The sequence below is a fragment of the Podarcis gaigeae genome (genome assembly GCF_964106915.1).
Source record: "Podarcis gaigeae genome assembly, chromosome: 17".
Lineage (NCBI taxonomy): Eukaryota > Metazoa > Chordata > Lepidosauria > Squamata > Lacertidae > Podarcis > Podarcis gaigeae.
Genome location: NC_139694.1, coordinates 14,921,746 through 14,945,399, shown reverse-complemented (window position 1 = coordinate 14,945,399; position 23,654 = coordinate 14,921,746). Strand labels below are relative to the sequence as shown.

The following is a 23,654-nucleotide window of genomic DNA, read 5'->3' as shown; positions in this document are numbered from 1 at the left end:
TCCTGAAGCAAAGTTCTTAACCCGAGGTAATATTTCTGGGTTAGCAGAGTCTGTAACCTGAAGTGTATGTAACCTGAAGCATATGTAACCCGAGGTACCACTGTACATAGGTAAGACTCTCTCCACACACAGAGTCAGGCAGGCAGTCAGGAGCAGAAGAGTAGATGAACAGTTTCCACCCCCTCCTTTCTCAAAACATCAGATCAGGAGATTCTGCCAATGGGAGGGGTGAAATTATCAACCCCCACCACCAGGAGCCAGGATCCAAATCCTCTCCCCCTGTGTTCTCCCGGGGGGGGGGGGGGCTCTTGGTCAGGCAGCTTCCACCCCTCCTTCTCATCTAGCCAGTCTCTGACATTTAACTAGAGAGATGTGGTAATGGCTGCTTACCTTTCGTCCCACTCTGGTAACATGGAAAGTCAGAAAGACAGGTTGCCAAAAGCTTTGCCATGGTTATTCCTACGTCAGCCAGTCACTCCCACTTGCTTTTCATATCCCTGTATTACTAGAGCATCCCGGAATTGAGGAGCAGGACCGGATAAGGGAAGACTTGGCTTGGGGAAAAACCTTGGGGCAGATTTCTCTCCAGGCAATGAGTCCCACTAAGCACACAGGTAATTCCGATCTTATTTGCTTTCGTTTTTCTCTTCCCGCAGGAGTGTTTGCGTTTGGCCTTTTCGCCACCGACATATTTGTAAATGCTGGCCAGGTGGTGACAGGGAACTTGGCCCCCTATTTCCTGACTGTGTGTAAACCCAACTACACTGGGAGTGACTGCCGGGCTCACCTCCAGTTTGTGAACAATGGGAATGTCTGCACCGGTGACCAAGATGCGATTGAGAAGGCAAGGAGGTCCTTTCCATCGAAACATGCTGCTTTAAGCATTTATTCAGCCTTATATGCTACAGTAAGTACATACCAAGTTTCTGCGCTTTATCTCTTATGTTCTATCGCTTGCATTCTCTCACTTAGGAATGCTTTAAAGGTCCTGTTTCTAGGGCTGGGAAATATGTCAATATATCATCCAAAACCAGTTTGAAGTCCATTTCGTGATATCTGTTTCATAATTTTTGACCTGGCAATATATTGCGAATCATGATGTGTGTGCACGCGCTAAGCAAAAATCATGATGCAGGGAAAACCATGAATCCAGCCAGTGCATTTACAAGAAATGGAGGCAGTGAGAGATTTTACTTTCTTGGGCTCCATGATCACTGCAGATGGTGACAGCAGCCACGAAATTAAAAGACGCCTGCTTCTTGGGAGAATAGTAATGACAAATCTAGACACCATCTTAAAAAGCAGAGACATCACCTTGCCAACAAAGGTCCGTATAGTTAAAGCCATGGTTTTCCCAGTAGTGATGTATGGAAGTGAGAGCTGGACCATAAAGAAGGCTGATCGCCGAAGAATTGATGCTTTTGAATTATGGTGCTGGAGGAGACTCTTGAAAGTCCCATGGACTTCAATAAAATCAAACCTATCCATTCTTAAGGAAATCAGCCCCGAGTGCTCACTGGAAAGACAGATCCTGAAGCTGAGACTCCAATACTTTGGCCACCTCATGAGAAGAGAAGACTCCATGGAAAAGACCCTGATGTTGGGAAAGAAGAAGGGGATGACAGAGGACGAGATGGTTGGATAGTGTTCTCGAAGCTACCAGCATGAGTTTGACTAAACTGCGGGAGGCAGTGGAAGACAGGAGTGCCTGGCGTGCTCTGGTCCATGGGGTCACAAAGAGTCGGACACGACTAAACGACTAAACAACAACAACAACATTCTTATTTTAGACATCATGATAGATTGGTAGATTGGAATGTTTAGCTGGTGATATATCACAATATTGAAAACCAAAACTTGCCTGGACCTACCTGTTACTTAAGACTGAAATGTACAATCAAAGTATCATGCCATGGTTTTGCTGGACTGTACTTGAAGGTTATGTGACCACATTCTTCTGATAGACTGGCTTTTTTGTAAACTGTTTCGCAATGCACATTCTGCAGCCTGAAGTGGTACAGTCTAGCAAGGAAGAGCTCCACTGCATGATTCTGCTTATAATACAAGCATATGAAGCCATCCTGCTGAACCAGGGTAAGGTTCCACCTAGTCCACGTTCTGCTCCCTACCTGACCTGCTAGATGTTGCTAGAAAATCTTTAAGGCGAAAGCCCATCCACCTTACATAGCTGATCCACAGCACCTGAAATCTGGCAGCATACATCCTTGGGAAATGGATGTTCTGTTTGACCCTCATTGCTAATAGCCTATCTTACGTGAGTTTACCCAATACTCTTAAAAAATCATCTAAGTTATTGTCTCTATCATTACATCCTAGTGTGCTGCAGTCCATAAACCGTGTGGCTTGGCTATCATTATGCTATACTCACTATTGAAGATATACTCTCGTTGGACCCTCTTAGTGATGACTCTCATCCCTTCCAGAAAAGAATCCCTCCCTTTTGCCATTCTTCATAGTAATAGACCGATTGTCCTTGGTTCACCTTATTCCCAAGAAGAAAAGATAGACCCCTTGATGCGGAAAGAGCACTTATCACACCAGGAATGACAGGAATTGCGTGTGAGAAACTGATCATTTTCACTGAGCCATTAGAAAATAAAACTGCTGCCGCAGAGTTGGAATGTAGAATCTTTCTTTTTTAAATCTAGACAGATTTTCAAGGGGAGGTGGTTTTATTTTGATTATGCATTTTGTGGTTTTATATTTTGATTTTATTCTGTGAACCACCCTGAGACCTGCAGGTATAGGGCAGTATATAAATTTGATGATGATGATGATGATGATGATGATGATGATTATATGCTAGTATAAATACAGATACACCTCTGTCATCTCTATCAAACTCCTTTTGATAGTCGCACTTACCCATTGGGCCGCATTTGCGCCAGCGTAAGTCAAGTGGGATGCCATAGCTGAATATTACCCTATGACTAGAATTATGTAAAAAATGCACATTTGTTCCATTCGCTCACAATTTACAGTACAGTCATACCTTGGTTGTCAAACTTAATCCATTCTAGAAGTCCATTCGACTCCCGAAACCATTTGAAAACCAAGGCATGGCTTCTGATTGACTGCAGGAGTTTCCTGCACTCAAGCGGAAGCCACGTCGGATGTTTGGCTTCCGAAAAACGTTTGAAAACCAGAACACTTACTTCTGGGTTTTCGGCTTTGGGAGCCAAAACATACAAGCACCAAGGTGTTCAAGAACCAAGGTACAACTGTACTGTTAATTATTTCTTAGTGCAAACGTCTGCCCAGCTTTGGATAGCTGTGTAATACAGACTTTTCGTTCTGATGAAGAATTCAGCAAACTAAAAAACAACTTTCAGATTCCTGCTTAGCAACAGGAGGTGCTCTGCATCTCTCCTCTTTTGCCTCTCGCAATCTGTGTCCCCAGGGAAAGACTTGGGCCTAACCCTGCCCTCTGTATGTGTCTCATTATGTTACACATATGACACTTTGGAGGCATCTGTTGCTAATGACCTGCTGCTATTCTGGGAGGTGGAGTCTTCAAGAAGCCAAGCTGTGTTTTGGAAAGCATAAATCACTGGAGAGGTTTCCATTGTGTTCGCTGATTTTGCCCGTCACTTTTATTTTAGCACTGCTGTATCGTCCTACTTCTGTCACCCTTGTAATTACCCGCTCACAAATTAGTGTTTGTCTCCTAATTGCTTTTTTCCTTTATTTATTTTCTTTGCCGCCAGTGCTGTTGGAAATGATCTGCTGTGGCTTTATAAGTTTTGTTGGAGGGATGGCTCTGAGCACAAAGAAACATCTCACCCAGTAATTAAGCTTCCATTGTCTCCCGAGTTTGTTCGAAAGAGAGACAGAGAGAGAGAAAGCACTCTTGCAGGCACTCAGATTTTCTGTTATTTACTAAATTACATAAAATTAAAATGGTGGCTCTTAGAGAGTAGGATCAGTGACGAGTATGTACCTAGCTGTAGGGAAGACTGGTAATGTTAGAATCAGAATTTTAGAATTGGAAGGGACCCTGAGGGTCAACTTGTGGGATGTGATACATTGGTAGCAGTCAAATACAACATTCCTTGTTTTCCTAGAGTGGACATGCAAGGGAATGTTTGGTCCAGCCAGTCGGAACTTCCTGTTTGCTCCTGGGCTGGGACATACTTCCTATTGCATGCGACTAGAGGTGGACATGACCTTACCTGTGCAGGTAACAAAAGCACAAGGCACGCAACCCTCCTCCATCTTCCTTTTGTCGTGTGAACTGCAGTGACTGCCAGTCTGCAGTCACTGGGATTATTCCCTCCATATGGGGTAGATCCAAATGTACATATTTGTAACTAAGTCTGCCTTCAGGGATCCAACTGTGAACTGAATGTGTGAGTAAACATCTTTTATATACTTTACACAAGATTGTGGTGTGTTTATTCTTTTAAGGGAACTTACCAGGAAGCTAATAGTGAGAGGCTTACACAAGCCTGCAACCAGTTATCCGCTGTGCGTTTAAAAGGAGAATGTAAAACTCTGCAAAGTTATATAACTTGCTAGTGCAAGTTAGGAAAGATATTAATAAACAATATATCCTCTCCTGCATCCCTGAAAATTCCCATACATCTAGCCCAACTCCCTGCAATGCAGCTGTCCCATATGGGGATCAAACCAGCAACCCTGCCATTATCAGCACCACGCTCTAACCAGCTGAGCTATCTAGGCCTGTTACAATGCACTCATTAGTGCTTGCATATTTGTAGCCATGTTTTATTAAGCCCATATGATTGCCCCAGAAAACAGTCTTTGAACGCCAAAACAATGTTTGTGATCTTGATGATGGGTGGGATTTGACAATCTTGACAATGGGTTGTTGCGTGTATGGAATGAGATCCACATGTGCAATGGGACTTTGCCCCCCTCTCCTCCTCCTCCTGCAACCCCTAATTCTGCTTTGGAAGAACACCCAGAAAAAGGTTTGGGGGGTGCACAAGGGGAAGAGAGAGGTGGAAAGTCCCACCGAAGTAGTGAATCTCCTCCTTCCCCACTTAGTGCTTTTAACGACATTTTATATTGCTTTCAAACCACTGTGATGCTTTCTGCAGATAAAGCCATTCATATGCTATGTTCCTTTCATAACCATTCATGTGTTACGTTCCATTCATATGCTATTCCTTCACAGGAATCGTGGTCCCAGTAATGTCCGGGGTGCTTTGCATGGAGTCATTGTGTGAACCCCACCATTGAATGTGTCTGTTCAGTGTTTGCAATAAATTGTATCTGTGACAGTTGGCTAACCTAATAAAAGAAGCATCACCCTGTTTCAGATCATGCAGTAGGAAAAGACTTTAAAAGGCCAGCCTGTGAGGTTGAATGCAGTGGCTGCTTCCCATGGCTGGTGTGTGTATATGTTTTGTTGTGGGTGGGAGCACAACTATTGCATTTCATACTTTGTGCACAGATAGAATATCAAGAGAGTTCTCTGTCTGGGTTTTGGGGATCATCTGTTTCGGTTTCTCCCTGTTGCTCACCCGTCCCAATCTTAAATTCAGTTCTCCACATTTCTGCATCCATTCGTGATTTTTATTTCAAGCATTTTTAATAAGCTTTTTACACCCTTTTTTGTTTGGGATTTAATTCTGTAAGGCCAAATAAAAGGGTATACTTCCTAATGGCACTTAAATCTTTCATTTTAAACAACCAGGACTTGTAAGAAGTCCCACAATACTTTTCGTCAGAGGGGGTGTTAGAAAAAGTGATAGATTTGTTTGAGAAGTCCCACCTTCAGGCCTCGAGGGCCTTGGTGGCTCTTACAGAGGGCAGGCAGGAAGGCAGGCAGGCAAGAACTGCTCAGGAGAGCTAAAGAGGTCAGCTTCCTCTTGCAAGGTGCAAAGATGGAGGGAATCCAAATGAGCCCTTGAAAGTTTAGCTGTTGTGAAACAGCCCTGAGCAGGAGAGCAAAAAAACAGTCGAGGGACAAAACACTCTCAGACAGTGTGACTACCTTTGAGTTCGTTAGCTGCTCAGGCCATCAGTTCTCCTTGCACTGTTCAGAGAAACAGGACACTTTCCTATGAAAATTGTGGTGTTTTTTTAAAAGTCCTGAGCAAGTTGGCCAGCATTTTAGCGCCTGTTTCACTAATCCGCACATTTTTGCAAGCAGTTTTTCCTCCCGTCATGCATTTTAATATCATTTCCAGCAACATATTTCTTTCTGCGCCACAATTCCCTGTTTTTGTATGTATTTTGGCATCTCTGGTTTTAAAGGGCAGAGGCCTTTCATATCGGGAAGTGAAAACGAGGTAGGTTCTCATCAAAATGCAAACAAGATCCAGTTTCTCCCCTATCCCTATCTGATACAAGTTGTCTCGGATCTCTTAAGGCCGATCTGATTTGACTATGTTTCAGATGTACATCACGAGCACGATTAAGACGAAAAGCAGTCGACTCGCCAAGCCCGTCTTGTGCCTGGGGACTCTATGTGCTGCCTTCCTTACTGGGCTCAACCGAGTTTCTGAGTATCGAAACCACTGTTCGGACGTCATTGCAGGCTTCATCTTGGGAAGTGCGGTCGCTCTTTTCCTGGTAGGTGAATGGTTCTGGTTTATTTATTTTGCTATCCTTTCCACATTGGAAAAGCCCCACTGTCATGGTGCCCCTATATTAGGTTGCAAGGGACACAGGTGGCGCTGTGGTCTAAACGACTGAACCTCTTGGGCTTGCCGATCGGAAGGTCGGCGGTTCGAATCCCCGCAACAGAGTGAGCTCCCGTTGCTCTGTCCCAGCTCCTGCCAACCTAGCAGTTCGAAAGCAGCCAGTGCAAGTAGATAAATAGGTACCACTGTGGCAGGAAGGTAAACGGTGTTTCTGTGTGCTCTGGCTTCCGTCACAGTGTTCCATTGCACCAGGAGTGGTTTAGCCATGCTGGCCACATGACCCGGAAAGCTGTCTGTGGACAAACGCCGGCTCCCTTGGCCTGAAAGCGAGATGAGCGCCACAACCCCATAGTCACCTTTGACTGGACTTAACCGTCCAGGGGTCCTTTCCCTTTAACCTTAGGCTGTGCTTCATAATTCTTACCTTTCACAAGAGCTTGGAAGCAGCAATAGAGCATTTTTTAAAAAATAAATTAAAGATGCAGACAAACACACCTGTCCCACAGAGGCAGGCCACAGGAATGCCATAGTTCCTGGTAGTAGCCAACTTGGGGAAAGGCTCTCATGGTGGCCCTACTAGAAACCAGCCTGGATGAGGAAGAGTGGTGTCACTCCAAAACAAGACGTTTAGCAACTGTGTCCTGCTAACTGAGGGTCTTCCATGATTGCTGTACTGATCTGGGTTCTCTTCTTCTCCCCCATCCCACAGGGAATATGCGTTGTTCATAATTTCAAAGGAACACATGGAGCTCCTTCTAAATCAAAGCCCGAAGAGCAACGAGGAATGCCCCTGATGGCGTTTCCCAGAGTGGAAAGTCCTTTGGAGACATTGAGTGCACAGGTGCCGTCTATTCTGCCCTCTTGAACCTTTTATTCATTCGGGGTAATCTGGTTTGGTTAGCCGAGCCAGACTCCTGTTGCTTCCGAAACAGAATGCCATATAATGTTAAGGGAAATCGGTTCTTCTTTTCACTTGCTCCTTTGTAGCATTTGAGCCCCTACATCTCCCACCCCGCCCCAAACAAATCACCATTACCATCTTCTCTTTGTTCCAGATAAACTGGTTGGGTGGTTTTCTGCTGTGTTTTTAACATGTTTGGTGTTAAAAATATTGCTAAAATGTTGAAAGGTAAAATATAGTTTGGGCAATACCTTCATTTTAATTGGAGCAATCTTTCCCAAATCTTTCCAAAATTCTTCTCTGTGTTGTGAAATCCTGGAGAATGGGGCAGACTCCCTTCTGCCAATACCTGTTACGTTCCTCCAGAGAGGGTACAGACACATACGAGCTTGGAACTTTTCCTTCCTTCCTTCCTTCCTTCCTTCCTTCCTTCCTTCCTTCCTTCCTTCCTTCTCTCTCTCTCTCTCTCTCTCTCTCTCTCTCTCTTCTCTTTCTTTCCTACTCCTTGGGCAGAACAATAAAAAAACAACCCTTTCCGCTGGCTGAGTTTTTGTGTGGATTAAGCAGTGTCTTCCCTCCTTCCGGCCTTGCCAGCCTCCACCTACAGATTAATGTTAGTCAATGTGGTGTAGTGGTTAAGAGCGGTGGACTCGTAATCTGGTGAACCGGCTTCGCGTCTCCACTCCTCCACATGCAGCTGCTGGGTGACCTTGGGCTAGTCACACTTCTTTGAAGTCTCTTAGCCCCACTCACCTCACAGAGTGTTTGTTGTGGGGGAGGAAGGGAAAGGAGAATGTTAGCCGCTTTGAGACTCCTTAGGGCAGTGATAAAGCGGGATATCAAATCCAAAGTCCTCCTCCTAGCATCAATCTGTTAATGCAAACCCTGTTTCCAACTGCTGAATGGGTGCTGGAATCGGTCCAGGATCTATTGGACCACCAAGCTTGGGCTCGACTGCTGGCACCAGATTTCCTCTGAAATCTATGTCTCCTTCCCACTTTCCACTCCAAGCACTGTGCATCTATGGCCCCACTGCCTCTTTCAGTCCCACCAGGGCAGAAGCCAGAGTTAAGATTGCCCTTTAACCTAGGAAGCTGCCTCAGACCACATCAAGCCATCGGTCCATCTCATCCAGTCCTGTCTAAGCCAGGGGTAGCTTAGTACATTTGTACATGGGTACATTTTGGCCAAGGGACGCAGGTGGCGCTGTGGGTTAAAGCCTCAGCGCCTAGGACTTGCCGATCGAAAGGTCGGCGGTTCGAATCCCTGCGGCGGGGTGCGCTCCCGCTGCTCGGTCCCAGCGCCTGCCAACCTAGCAGTTCGAAAGCACCTCCAGGTGCAAGTAGATAAATAGAGACCGCTTACCAGCGGGAAGGTAAACGGCGTTTCCGTGTGCGGCTCTGGCTCGCCAGAGCAGCGATGTCACGCTGGCCACGTGACCCGGAAGTGTCTCCGGACAGCGCTGGCCCCTGGCCTCTTAAGTGAGATGGGCGCACAACCCCAGAGTCTGTCAAGACTGGCCCGTACGGGCAGGGGTACCTTTACCTTTTACATTTTGGCCTGAGAATTAGATCAACCCTTTGGAAGTTACTTACCAGAGTTAGGGTTATCCATTTCTACAGTCACACAATCAATCAGTCAATAGCTGAACTGGGTTCCTCACAAAAACAAATTAACTGAAAAAGCCTCAAAAACAAAAACGCAAAATAAACAGCAGAAACAAAAGTGCCAAACTTAATCCGTTCCAGAAGTCCGTTTGACTTCCAAAATGTTTGAAAACCAAGGCGCAGCTTCTGATTGGTGCTGGCACCCCGGAAACAATAGCCGACAGCCGCATTGGACATTTGGCTTCCGAAAAACGTTCGAAAACCAGAACACTTACTTCCGGGTTTTCGGTGTTTGGAAACCAAGGTGTTTGAGTACCAAGGCATTTGAGAACCAAAGTACCATTATATCATGCATAATCTTTTGGATTGGTTTCAATTTATTTTGACTACCTAACTTGAGTCTTGACAATCCAGACCGCATTGTATCATACTAAAAAGTATTCTGTGCTTTGTGTCCCTTCTCTTTTTCCCCATAGAATCATTCTGCCTCTATGACTGAAGTAACCTGATCTGAAAGATGGCAAAAGAAGCTATTTTTTATCGCCCTCCGGTACACAATACTCCCACGACGACACACAGTTATACTAATTGTCAAAACTGTGATGACCAGTATTATGTTATGTCTAGTTAGAAGCTAATGTTTTGTACATTTTTGTATGAGGAAGTGATGTAGCTCACCCTGGAATCCCCCCCCCTCCTTCCACTTTTTTGGTCAGCTTTAATATATTTATGCCAGAATTTAAGACAAAAGGGAGGAGGGGGGAACAAAAATTAAAACAAAAAAAAGCGAGAGACCTTTTCTTGTTTTAAAATGTGTTCTGAGGCACTACATCTTTGGGAATTGTTGATGTTTTGTGATATTTGTACACAGACCTTTTTCGGTTTTGTTTTATATACAATAAATTAAATGAGAATTATAATACTAATTCACTTTTAACATTTTGTTACCAGGGAAAATGCTTCCAGTAAATGAAAGGGGATAGTTTTGTTTATTGCTGGTGCAACTCTGTAGTACTTGAATGAAGTTACCCCAGAGTTTCCACAGCATGAGCGGGATCTAAACCTTTAGGCTATTGATAATGAGAAATGAGAAATGTATTTTCTGAGTCCTGATTCAGCATGGTAAGAACATGAGGACTAGCCTGCTGCAAAGTTTTCCTCTTTCTGAATAAGTCCCATGGATATGCATGGGAGTTGAGCACAAGAACTCCGAACTGCATTTCAGGATTCCCATACATCTCCATGGAACTTCCTCAGGAAATTGACGCAGCAGATGCACGATTGTGAGATTTTCAGGTAGCTTCCTCCAGACTGCTTTCCTTGGGCCCGGGGTCCTCTTTATGTGCAATCCACACACTCCCTTGGGGCTTTTTTCTGTAGTCTTCCCAGCGCCTGCTCCCAACAAGGGCTCGCTCACAGGAGCCCACAAATGACTCTTAAAATAAAAAATTAATTAAAAAATAACGCAGCCTTTGGAGCCGTTACCGTGGAAATTATAGAGAAAGCCCAGATGCACACGTGCTTCTCTTGTGCATTGTCTTTAAGATTACTGCCATGGATTGCATGAATAAGTGACAGCAGTTTATGGCCAATGGCTAAATGTTAAGACCCCCAGCATGCAGGACTGAATGTTGCAGGACTGAGAGCTTAGTGAATTTGTTTGAGAGGGCCATTGTGCTGGCTACATTCAAATAGCCAGCACAATATTGTTCAAGTTTTTATACAGATTTTTTTTTGATAGAGCCACAAGTTGGGAACGAAACCCTAAAGTGTTATTGCAGTCACAGGCCAAAGAACAATGGTCTACACAATATGCTTAAGTCCAGCTCGGAGCATATTTTTTTTTTAGATATATAAAGACATGCTTCTTAAGACTTGTCTCCTAAGGAGCATAAAAACTTCATGTAGGAAACTTCACAGACATGTTCATCCAACCACAGAGTTCTACCAAATGTCCATCTTCGCTGTGAAATAGACAATGTGTGTAATCCTTCCTTTGTGGCATTTGCATGCATTTTAAAGACATGGATAACTTTGGGAGTGGCACTGACCCTTGGACCGTAATATCTCTGACACATGGAATTCTGCCCACCGCAAGGTGCATCGCAAAGGGCCCCCTCCCCCTGAAAAAAAATTTGGTCTGGAAGGTTTGAAGCCATCACTGTGGTTCCACCTAGTGTTTTGTAATAGGAGGAGTGTAAATGTTTCATTGCTGCATTAGCACATCATATAACCACCTAGAAAGGAGCCTTAGGCTAATAAATTTGTGACTCTGTTCCGCTGGTGCTAATATAAAGTAACACCATTCGTGCTGTTGACATGAGTGGGGAATTGGACCCTGGCAACATGTCGCACTTAACCATGTGGGTAGCAACCCGGCTGTGGCTGTTCAGACCTCTGGAAGCTTCCTGCCTATGAGTAACGAAAGCTAGAGGGACTTTAAGCCCTAAAGAGAAGGAAGAGTTTGTGGCCACGCTTCTTCCTAGCGCTGGCTGCCTTCTCTTGGCAGTTTATTCTGCTTCCCTGAGATTTCCCTGATCTTTAGTTTCCACATGGTACGTGAGCTTTCACGCAACAGTAAAAGCCAACTCCAGAAATCTAGTGAAAGTTTAGCGATCATTTCCATGTCCAGGGGAAAAAAATCCTCTTGCAACCCCACTAACCCAGGAATTTGGGGGTTCAAATGATTAAATTTGGAGCAGTATACCAGCATGCAGTTCTTTCTGGCCATTTTTACAGGTGAATCACTGGGAAACCAAAGCAGGCATATGCAAAAAGGATGAGGGAGTGCTGACGTTGTCCAACGACGTTTGCTGTCATGTCACACCACGGCCACTGCTTTGAATGAAATTTGGCATGACGCGCCGGTCAAAAATCCACCATTCCGTAGTGCAGCAGTAGGAAAGAGAAATTAGAAAATGGACAGAAGCTCTAGCATTAGGGAACCTAACGCAATGAATATCCCCCCACATCCGAATGCCCCCGTTGTCATCTCTTGTTATCCAGTGGCATAGCGTGGGGGGTGCAGGGGGGGGCGGCCGCACCGGGCGCAACATCTGGTGGTTAGGATTAGGGTGCGCAAATCCACGGGTTAGGGGCGCAAATTACTTGCCTTGCCCCAGGTGCTGACAACCCACGCTACGCCACTGTTGTTATCTCTTGCAACTCATCTTCTCTGCTCCTCCCCCCTCCCCACTATTCAGGACTATTTGTGGCCAGATAAACGGAGATGACAACAGAAGGCCAAAAAGCCCAACCACTGACTTCTCTACAGGTGTGAAGGCGGCTACACAGCGGCTGCAGCTTTCCTTGCTTGTAGGGAGGGAGCCTTCAAAACTCTCACCAGGCGTAACTTGGCTGCTTCGTACATGGTAATTATAATAATGTGTGTGACCCAGTTCTTAAATCCTAATATATCTGGGCATGCCTTTCCCATAGAAGTGCCTGCCTAGTCATCATAAGAACAGGCAATGTCTACCTTCCGTGAATCCTACCGTGATGCATTTGTATCCAAAACCGGTTTTCCACTTTGCGCAGTATTATTGTTAACAGAGTAAAAGAATACAAAAGGGGCCAGTTTGCTGGTCGATCTTCTTTGTCCTAGGGCTTTCCTGCTGCATCTCATTTATTTTCTATAGCATGGTGATAACCAATAGAGTGTTTCCTTTGAGGAATGGAGCCTCTCTTCTGTACTTTTGCTGAAATGTCTACCATGTTGGTTCTTGGGTTTTTGTATAAACTTTTTTTCCAAAAGAGATTGAAAAAAAACACCTTATCACAAAACTCTTTGCATCAGGGCTTTGTCATTTGTTCTAGGAGTCGGGAGGGAAATATTTGTTGGGTACCTTGTTGTACAGCCACATCACTTGGATTTCCAGAATGTAGTCACTAGTGACTTGGGATCTTCTAGGTCATTGCAAGCATCGTCATTGTAAACTGCTTTGAGATGATGATGATGATTTATTAAATTTATATCCTGCCCTTCATCAAAAAAAAAAATCTCAGGGTGGTTCACAGAATAAAATGAAAGATAAAACACAGTAAATAATTAAACCAAAACAGCAAAACAATAACCCACCCCCCCTTTCCACAGTTACATTTAAAAGGCTGTAGGATATTCATCAGTCAAAGGCTGGTTTTCATCTGGAGCCTAAAAATGCATAATGAAGGCACCAGGCAAACCTTCACCTCACAAATGGGGAGCCATTACAGAAAAGGCCTTTTCTTGTGTTGCCACTGCCAAACCTCACGTGGGCCTGAGATGATGAACACAGAGTCTGGTTTATACAGGGAGAGGCAGTCCTTGAAGTATTGCGGTCCTGAGCAATATTCTATAATCAAGCAGTATATTAAAAAAAAAAAAAACAGGACATCCCATTTTTTTTCTTGTGACCTTCCACGATTTTGGGCTGCACTTTTGGGGAGCATGGCGCCCAAAGAAAGTTGTTTTGGAACGCTGCGCAAGATTGCTGCCCCCCAAAAAGAGGGTCATTGGGGCAGCGAACTTGTGTGGCACCCCTAAACATGCATTTTGGGGCACTGTGCCCCCCAAAAGTGCTTTTTGATGGGCCATATAACTCACATGCGAGTATAGCCCCAAAAGGTGGTGTTCTGGTTTGAGGCATGATGGGTATTGTAGTCCAACATCTGGAGACTGATCTAGTCTCAACCGGAGGACTGTTCCAACTTGGGAGTGCCTGCTTACTGCCTGAGCAACCTTTTTATATATTCCTCGCGCGTTCAGTGTCCGTCTGAAGATACAGAGGTACACCAGTCATATGTGGACAGTCACCAAGTTTAGTATACTGTTCCCTGACTGGCCAGGCAAATGCCTCTCACAGCTAAGAGCTGAACTAGGCAGTACATACAGACACATGTCACATTGCCAGAAGCAATCTCAAGAGGAGACAGTCGGGAGCAATGGAGTAATGAAGAAAGTGGGCTTTCCTGGAGCAGCTTCTGGCTCTTGGGGTAATGTATACATCTGTACAGTGCACAGTTTCATGCTCACATGGAGGGCAAAAAGACGATCCGCTAGTGCTTAACTCCCACATTGGTCTCTATGAAAAGGCTCTTTTTGGCTCGGGAATAGAGAATGTGCCCTACAGACGTTTTTGGAATCTCAGTGCCCATCAGTTCCAGCTGCCATGGCCAATAATGAAGGTCTAAACCACTGAGCCTCTTGGGCTTGGTGATCAGAAGGTCGGCAGTTCGAATCCCCGCAACGAGGTGAGCTCCCATTGCTCTGTCCCAGCTCCTGCCAACCTAGCAGTTCGAAAGCACACCAGTGCAAGTATATAAATAGGTACCACTGCGGCGGGAAGGTAAACGGCCTTTCCGTGCGCTCTGGTTTCCATCACAGTGTTGCGTTGTGCCAGAAGCAGTTTAATCATGCTGGCCACATGACCCAGAAAGCTGTCTGCAGATAAACACCGGCTCCCTCAGCCTGATAGCAAGTCTAGTCTGACCCTCTGAATGGGTGAAGAAGGATTAGTCCAGCTTCCAAACTAACACATATTCAAATAGATATTTTTGGATCTCTCACCATGCATGTTCTTGGGCTGCTGCATGGGCCAGGGCTTCCCTGATCCATAACACAGAGAGAGGTAAAAATGGGGACCAGGAATGGTAGCAGAATGGTGAGCCCAGAGACTCCAGCAAGTGTCCTGCTCCCGGATAGAAGGGCGCAGTGAGTCTTCCCATGCTTCCTCATCTTTTCCATGGCACAGGCCTTGCTGTTCCTGTTCCTTTCTCCCACAATGAAAAGGATGTTTCCTTGGCTTTTTCCACAGGCAGGAGGCTGCCCTGGTGTTCCTCTGCGTGCATGTCAGGGGTGCCACAAACACTCAGATTTGTAAGGGATAGGCAGGAATGCAGAGATCCCAGTAGCAAAGCATGGATCCACTGATGGCATTCGTCCCATTGATGCAAACAGTACCTCAGATCTGTGGCAGGAATACCGACATGGCCAGTAACAATTTCTGCCCCTTTGCATATTGGCACTATACCGATTCCAGGTCTACAAACCTGAAAAGCGGAAGGGGAGGGAGAAATCACAGAAACTGTGCATGTTGAAAGAAAGGATATCCAGCCTAAATGGGCTGGTGAAGGAAGAGGACAATTGCATCTTATATGCCATGTTTTGGGACGCGGGTGGTGCTGTGGGTTAAACCACAGAGCCTAGGACTTGTCGATCAGAAGGTCGGCAGTTCGAATCCCCACAACGGGGTGAGCTCCCGTTGCTCGGTCCCTGCTCCTGCAAACTTAGCAGTTCAAAAGCACGTCAAAGTGCAAGTAGATAAATAGGTACTGCTCTGGCGGGAAGTTAAACGGCATTTCGGTGCGCTGCTCTGGTTCGCCACAAGCGGCTTAGTCATGCTGGCCACATGACCCAGAAGCTGTACGCTGGCTCCCTCGGCCAATAAAGCGAGATGATCGCCGCAACCCCAGAGTCAACCATGACTGGACCTAATGGTCAGGGGTCCCTTTACCTTTGTCTATGCCATGTTTTAAACCAGAGGTGGATAATTTGGGTCCCCTGCTCAACATTTCCCTTTCCATGGAAAACAGCGGACACACAACGTAGCTACAGACCCTTCTCCCTTAGCACTAAGCTACACGGTGACATTGATAAAAACCCAACCAGGGAGATGCAGGAAGGAAATGTAAGTTTGCATCTGCTATGCACACCTCAAAGTTTGGTGCTGACATGATCATTCCTCATCTGTAGGGAGTCCATGTGTTTTTACCTAAGAGGGCACTCCCCTATCTGCAATCTGAGATGGAACATGCCAGGAAGGGCTGTACCACATGTTGCTTCTGCATGTTTGAACTCGACCATCTCTTAATCCTGGCAAATAAACACTTATTGTTGTTGTTGTTACAGAAATGTCCCTACTATGTCAGTAGTCGGAGCACTTAATATCCTAAACAATATTAATTAAAATCCTAAAAAAATGTATTTTCCTCTTCCTTCCTTGTCCCTTTTTTTAGACTGTAAGCCTGTGGATAGAGTGTTTTATTTTGATTTTATGTAAGCCACTCTGGGAGCCTTTGCCAGAAAAAAAAGTCTATGGCCCCAAATATTTGAAAGGCGGCCTCCTTCCCTACAGACACTCTCAGATATTGAAGATCAACAGGGGTAAGCAGGCATCTTGTGGTTACGACCACTCTCAGAAATGTGAGAAATGGTGGCCTGAGAGTGTTTTCTCTTTGGCAGACACTAAGCTGTGGAATAGAGTTTCTGTGATAGACTCAAAACACGCCTTTTTTACCTACACACACAAACACAAGTATCTTCTGAATGGAAATTCTTTTAAATGGTTTTAGTATTAATTACGCATTTTATTGTTGTAACCCACCCTGGGACCCTGTGGTGAAGGAAGGGCAAGAAATCCAAACAACAGCAACCAGAAAGCAAAGTCATTGAATGAGTGTTAACTGATTCAGAAAACAACAGAGAAGGAAAAACATTCAGCGTTGTGTTGATAAAGAGATCCAAGCGTACCAATTATGAAGGAATTTGACCCAATTTCACTTGATGCACTTTGCCTGCAAGGATGTTTGTGTGTGTGTGTGTGTGTGTGTGTGTGTGTTCTGTTTTTTTGGATGTTTGGACCTTCGGATGTTTTGAAATAAATTCTGCAGCTTCCTCAAAATATTTCAGATCCACCACACCCAGAAAACTGGGTAGGTCTTCGTAAAGCAAAATACACCAGGGCCACAGCTGCAAATCCACAGGTGGCAAGAGGGCTGGCCTGAAATTCAGTCACTCCACCAAGGTCACCGAAAATGACTCCTGGGGAAGAAAAGGTCCTTGCAGATGACAAGAAAGATTGCGATGAAAATAAGAGGGGGAGAGAAAGAGAAATGAAGAGCTGAGATGGGGCGGTGAGAGGGAAGCTATTTCTATGCACTTTAAGGGTTGGTATTCAAATTAAACACCAAATAGTTCCAGAGTAGCCATTGCCCCTCTTGTTTCCTTGTGAGGAAAAAATGCTGGTGGCCTCTCAATGATACTACCTGTTTATTTACAAATATATGCATTGGGTAAGGAATAGCCAGCAAACCTCTGAATAGACAGTCGATAGCAATAAATTTATCACAAAAAAGGACTGGAAAAGGCTAAGGCAGAACAGGAAAAGGTTAAGAAACCAAAACTGGGTGGAGAAACTCCACTAAGAGGGAAAGTTGCAGTATTTGGGAGTTTTTTAGTTTATAGAACAGGTGTGAAAGGCTGGTTCTAGACACATCAAAAAAGCATTTCAGGCAAACACGTTGTAAATTTCATAATGGGAAATTACAATGACGGAAGGCGGGACTCCACAGCACCATCTGGTGTCGCAGTGTTATAACGCATATAAAATCTGGCTGGCCATTGTCGTAACAGGATATTAGAGGGGCCATGGACCTCATCTACCATAACTGCCCTTTGACATTTCAAACAAATTGAGTTTTCCTGTTCATATCTGAATATGGGAAATTGCGGTTTACACCAAATCAGAATTATAACAAACTGGGGTAAGGTTGCTGTTTCAGGTCTTAAGTTGGCTTAACGGAAATGGTTCCCTGAATTTGGCTGCAATGTGAAACCGGTTTGATGCAACTTGGAACGAAGTTGGAAGCTTGAGAGAACTTCTTCGCTGCCAGTATAAAGGATGAGCAAGTCAATTTCCCTTGGTCTCTTGACCCAAGTGGCCAGTTTTTAATTATGCAGCAGCTTTAATGGGATTCTTCTACTGTGGATTTTAATTATGAACGTTTGTATTTTAATGCTTATGTAACTGGTTTCATAACTGTCAACCACTTAGCATGAAATTGTATGTAAAGTTAATAACTATCATAAGGGTCACTGTGGCACATTCTTGTGAAGTGATACTAGGGTTTTTCAGAATGTCACAGGTGGGTCTTCTGTCTTTGCTGCCACAGCAACAGAACACAATTGTCCTTACAGGGACCCCTGACCATTAGGTCCAATCATGACCGACTCATCTCACTTTAGCTGGCTGAGGGAGCCGGCGTACAGCTTCCGGGTCATGTGGCCAGAATGACTAAGCCGCTTCTGGCAAACCAGAGCAGCACACAGAAACGCTGTTTACCTTCCCGCCGGAGCAGTACCTATTTATCTACTTGCACTTTGACATGCTTTCAAACTGCTAGGTTGGCAGGAGCAGGGACTGAGCAACGGGAGATCACCCCGTCACGGGGATTCGAACCCCCGATCTTCTGATCGGCAAGTCCTAGGCTCTGTGGTTTAACTCACAGCGCCACCCGCATCCCCAACTTGAATTTTAGTTAAGCGTTTTTTTGCATTTGCTCACAGAAATTTTGTGGCACAGTGGGAAGTGTGTCTGGCTGCTAATCAGGTGGTTTGTGGTTCGAGCCCCTCAAGGGATGGTTGTGGATAGGATTCCAAAGCCACTAGAATGCCTATATTACACAAATTCAATTGAATAATATATTACAAAGTGTCTATGTTTATATGATTTAGAACTACGCACAGCTGATGAAGCCCCTTGGGGCGAAACAGGGGAATATCCAGGAATCATTGTCTTGTCTGCCTGTGCCAGCATCTACCAGTGCCAGTTTCTTATGTCTACCAACTTATCATCATCATTAGACACTTAGAACACTATTCCATGATACTCTCCATCAGACAGAAATATACAAGAGAAGATGAAGAAATTTAAAATTAATGTACTACGGGACTGTCAAGGATATTGCCTCACTTTCTAACTGGATATATGAACAGAGTAGCCTATGCAAAAAGTACCTGTGAATTGGGTTGTATTCAAACCACGTCCAGTCACCACAAGACAACAAAATAGATAACTCTTGAGCAACTCATGCATACTTCCCACGTTAGATGGAGACAACCAGTTTTAAGGCTGCATAAACCTCAGGAAAGCTTCACCCACACAGACCAAATGGCAATCACCCAAAATGCTGCTGAGCAGTTACACACACACACACACACACACACACACACACACACACATATATAGAGACTGGTTGCGACAATTTTATTTTCTTAACAATTATTCCCATCACTTTCTTCATTGCCTGTCTTTCCTGATTATTTTTAATCAAGCTATTGACACACAAAAGTATGTGGACCAAATGGCTTAGCATGCACAACTGCTTGCTGATATCTATTTCTCCTCTTCGCTTTCAAACAAGACAAGGTTACCAGTTGAAAGAGAGATGGGGGTCCAATGTTTACCATTTACTTCAACAGTGACCAGCCTGATGCTTGCACATATCTCTCACCAAGTCACTATTGCAACTGAACACTTGTAAAGAGGAAGTAAACCACCTTGGAAATGTGGTAAAATAAAATAAAAATCCTATCTGTGCCCATGGTGATGCTGCTATACAGATAAGAGTTCGGAACGGTGTTTTCATCCTGTTTCTCCACAGCTCAGTACTGCCATCGGATCTTCAGGTTCGAGGGTAGCTGCTGCGTGCTTAACTCATCAAACTTTGATATGTCTTTTACAGGCGTACTGTAGAAAGCCAAGACATCTCTGGCGCTCTTCATTTGGTGGAGTTGGGAATTAGGGACAGCATGGCCTAGATCTGTCGCCAGCTGTGCCAACACAAGATATTTTAAACGACTATCTCCCAATGATGCCTCTTGCCAGTCCTTGGAGACCGAGGGTCCAAATATCTCTTTGATGCGAGACTCTAGGCGAGACTGGAGATCCTCAGGAGGGAGGTATTTTTTGCTTCGCAGTGGAGGACAAACCAGGGCTGGCTCCTCTTTCACCGGCTCTGCTGCTTCTGGGTCGCCTCCAGTCTCCTTGCTGAAAGGAGGCAGAAGACCACTTTTTAATAGAGTGTTAAATATTTATATCTTGTCATCTACGAACAAGGGGTTTATGTTATAGCCCGAAATCCCTGCACACACTAGCCTTATTACGAATATGGGACTCTTCTCAGCCTAAGAATGACCGACTGCATACCTCCGTATGAATGTGAACCCAGGACCTCCATGTCCAGTTCTTAGACTCTTTGTTACGCTAAAACACCTGTTTAGGTAGGGACATCTTGCAGGACATATTTGGGAGAAGAAAATGAGCTCTATGTGGCACCTCACCTTTGAAGGTGACCCGGAAACTACAACTAATCCAGAATGTGGAAGCTAGACTGGTGACTGGGAGTGGCCACAGAGACCACATAACACCGGTTATGTGACACATAAGACCTACATTGGCGCCCAGTACGTTTCCGAGCACAATTCAAAGTGTTGGTGCTGACCTTTAAAGCCCTAAACAACCTCGGTCCAGTATATCTGAAGGCGCGTCTCCACCCACATCGTTCTGCCCAGACACTGAGCGCTGAGGGCCTTCTGGTGGTTCCCTCACTGCAAGAAGCCAAGTTACAGGGAACCAAGCAGAGGGCCTTCTTGGTAGTGGTGCCCTCCCTGTGGAACGCCCTCCCACCAGATGTCAAAGAGAACAACAACTATCTGACTTTTAGAAGACATCTGAAGGTAGCCCTGTTTAGGGAAGCTTTAAATGTTTGATGCATTACTGTATTTTAATATTTTGTTGGAAGCTGCCCAGAATGGCTGGGGAGGCCTGGCCAGATGGGCAGGGTATTATTATTATTATTATTATTATTATTATTATTATTAAAGGCTAAGGAGTAAACCCTACACAAGTCCAGAGTGGAATCCCTAAGGTGGTTAGATGGCACCTAGTATATCTCCTTCCAGCAACTCCTGCAGCCAACCTAGTGCCAAATGTATTGTTCTGCTTTCCTTTGGACCACATCAGTGAGGCTGAGAGGGCGGTCTTGTCCTCTGGGCAGCTCAGGACCCCCCCCCCCCATACACACTGCCCAGGCAGTGTCTCCATTGTCTCTTGAGACAGACAGATGCCAACAATAGTTTAGCTAGCAGACCTTCCACGTGTCCCTACTTGATCCCAGAATGTCCCACTTTTCCATAGGACCTCCCTATTTTCATCAGAGAAATGTTGGAGGATGTGGAGTTATGCGACCCCCAGAGCCAAGGAGATAAGTAACTATAAAACCTTTAGAAGACATCTGAAGGCAGCCCTGTATAGGGAAGTTTTCTAATATTTAATGTTTTGTATATGTTGGAAGCCGCCCAGAGTGACTGGGACAACCCCGTCTGATGGGCTGAGGATAAATAATAACCTTATTAACATTATGCAATTCGAGGACGTTCCTATTGTTATCGGAGAAATGACGGGAGGGCATGCGATACGTTTCCTCCTCCTGTGCAATCCCAAACAGCTCAAGCTTCCCATTGCATTTAGAACCCCCTTTTAAGCCTTCGGGTTCCCAAAGACGAGACAAGAAATTGGGGGGAAACTGCCCACTGGGGCTGAGCCAAAATAACTGAAACAGGCACTTAATCGAATGCAAGAAGCCTGAAATCCGGTAAAGGAAACCTCGAGTTAGAATCATAGAATAGTTTGGAATGGGATCCAAGGGTCATCTAGTCCAACCCCATGCAATCCTGTCCACAGCCCCCCCTGGGTGGGCTCGAAACTCCCATCCCTTCCGAGGGGAGCCTATCGCGCCTCCTGCGCCAACTCCCTCACCTCACGCCTCCCCACAGCGTCCTGCGTGGATGGAAGCCGACGACCCGCCTGACGACCCGCAAGGCACCCGCGGAAGCCGCCATTTCGGAACACGCTCGGAGAGCACCGCCCTCCTGAGGGCAAATGAAGCAAAACGGAAGCTGGGAGGACGAACTTCCCGGAGCCCGCTGCATCATGGGATGAGGAGGGTTTACTTTCCCTCCCGCCTCTCATTCGCGAGTCTCCGCCTCGCTGAGGCTTGTGGGATTTGTAGTTTAAGGCATGGAGGGAGGTGTCAAGTAGGGCTCGTGTAATTGGCTGGGCAGGCTCAGGTTGCCGCAGCAACCGGATAAACCGGTCTCCCCACCACCTGTAAAGTGAATAAAAATGAGAAATGCACATTGCCCATCCTCAGCTAATGAGATTGGCTATGGAGGGGATTTCGTCCACTCCACTCATTGAAATAATTGATCTGATGCTGGGATTTGCCCATTTCAGCACTGTGCCTACTTTTTGAAAGAAATAAAATAAAAATCCGTTGCCACCAAAATCAGTAGGGGGCTAGGGAACAGAGGCCGATCAGTACTGCTGAACTGGGGGTTAGACACAATGGTGTGGTAGCTGGAATAGCTTAGTCGGTAGAGCCTAAGGCTTTTAATCTCAGGGTTTTGCATTTGAGCCCCACGTTGGACAAAAGATTCCTGCATTGCAGAGGGCTGGACTACATGATCCTTAAGATCCCTTCCAACTATGATTCTATGAAAAGACATGAATATTGGCTCAGGAAGAGCTAATTTCAAATCCCTCTGCAGCTCATCAGGTAGCCAGTCATATCTGAAAGGGTTGTTGTGAGAATAGGATAAAGAACCCCCATGTTAAAAGGTAAAGGACCCCTGGACGGTTAAGTCCAGTCAAAGGTGACCATGGGGTTGCGGCGCTCATCTCGCTTTCAGGTTGAGGGAGCTGGTGTTTGTCCACAGACAGCTTTCTGGGTCATGTGACCAGCATGACTAAACTGCTTCTGGCACAACGGGACACTGACGGAAAACCATAGCGCATGGAAACGCCGTTTACCTTCCCGCCACAGCGGTACCTATTTATCTACTTGCACTGGCATGCTTTCGAATTGCAGGTTGGCAGGAGAAGGGACACAGCAATGGGAGTTCAACCCGTCGCAGGGATTCGAACCACCAACCTTCTGATCGGCTCAGTGGTTTAGACCATAGTGCCCCCCGTGTCCATGTAAGCCCCATGTAAGCTGTCCTGAGCTGGTTGGAAGAAAGGTGGGGTGCAAATATTGTAAAGTGCTCTTACTCTTTTACCTGTTATCTTATATCTTGCTCCCTCTTTTATCTGTTAGGAAATTGCTGGCTGTTGATACTGATGATATGTCTGTTGCTGTCTAGGTGTCAAACCTTACATATAGTGAAAGAGAGATGGCAGAAAAGCAGGCAGAAGTGGTGGTTCTCCGCTGATCCGAAAGCCCAACGAAACCTCCTTCATTGACTCATGTGCAAGACATCCCATGCTGGCCTCACTTTCATTTGGGTACAAAAGCCAAGTGCTTGGGGCTTGTGAAGACTGGCTCCCTAAAAAGAGCTCTCTTTTTCTAACTCCCACTCAAATATAGCAAGAGCCTGGAAGTCAATTGCATACCAGTTGCACAATTATAGCTGGGACTTCTGCAATAAGTGATGGGAAACATGCCCAAAAGTTTGGGCTAATCCTTGCTTTGATGTGATGTCATTTAATCCCTCCACATGCAAATCAAGAGGGAATGCTTGTAGCGATCACACAGGGTCCCTGGACGTTCCACTGTCTATTGATCCCTGTGCCACCACTTTAGTTCCTGCTGCCACCACCCAGGCCCTACCTGGTACAATACTGAGTCCAGTCAGGGTTAAATTGGAACATAAACTTCTGTTTATTTATTGCAGTTTAACAAGCATGTGGTTTC

At 45.4% G+C, this 23,654-nt stretch overlaps 2 protein-coding genes and 1 long non-coding RNA gene across 5 annotated transcripts in view; 2 read left to right on the top strand and 1 right to left on the bottom strand.

The window, feature by feature from the left end:
- The window catches only part of PLPPR1 (phospholipid phosphatase related 1), a 162,931-nt gene extending 152,868 nt beyond the window's left edge, over window positions 1-10,063 (top strand). For all 3 annotated transcript variants that reach the window (XM_083719644.1, XM_083719642.1, XM_083719643.1), the window contains exons 5-8: window positions 657-907; window positions 6,388-6,564; window positions 7,345-7,476; window positions 9,620-10,063. In XM_083719644.1, coding sequence (XP_083575770.1) covers window positions 657-907; window positions 6,388-6,564; window positions 7,345-7,476; window positions 9,620-9,652 — 593 coding nt within the window. In that variant the 3' untranslated portion in view covers window positions 9,653-10,063. The remainder of the gene's footprint in view (window positions 1-656; window positions 908-6,387; window positions 6,565-7,344; window positions 7,477-9,619) is intronic.
- LOC310835335 overlaps window positions 1-23,654 on the top strand; it is a 353,699-nt gene that overhangs the window by 329,234 nt on the left and 811 nt on the right. The gene's annotated exons all lie outside the window — the stretch shown is intronic.
- On the bottom strand, window positions 19,141-21,873 carry MRPL50 (mitochondrial ribosomal protein L50). Its single transcript, XM_083719951.1, has 2 exons — window positions 21,719-21,873; window positions 19,141-19,948 (listed from the first exon to the last, which is right to left on the bottom strand). The coding sequence occupies exons 1-2, from the start codon at window positions 21,799-21,801 to the stop codon at window positions 19,564-19,566; spliced, it is 468 nt and encodes a 155-aa protein (XP_083576077.1). The 5' UTR covers window positions 21,802-21,873; the 3' UTR covers window positions 19,141-19,563.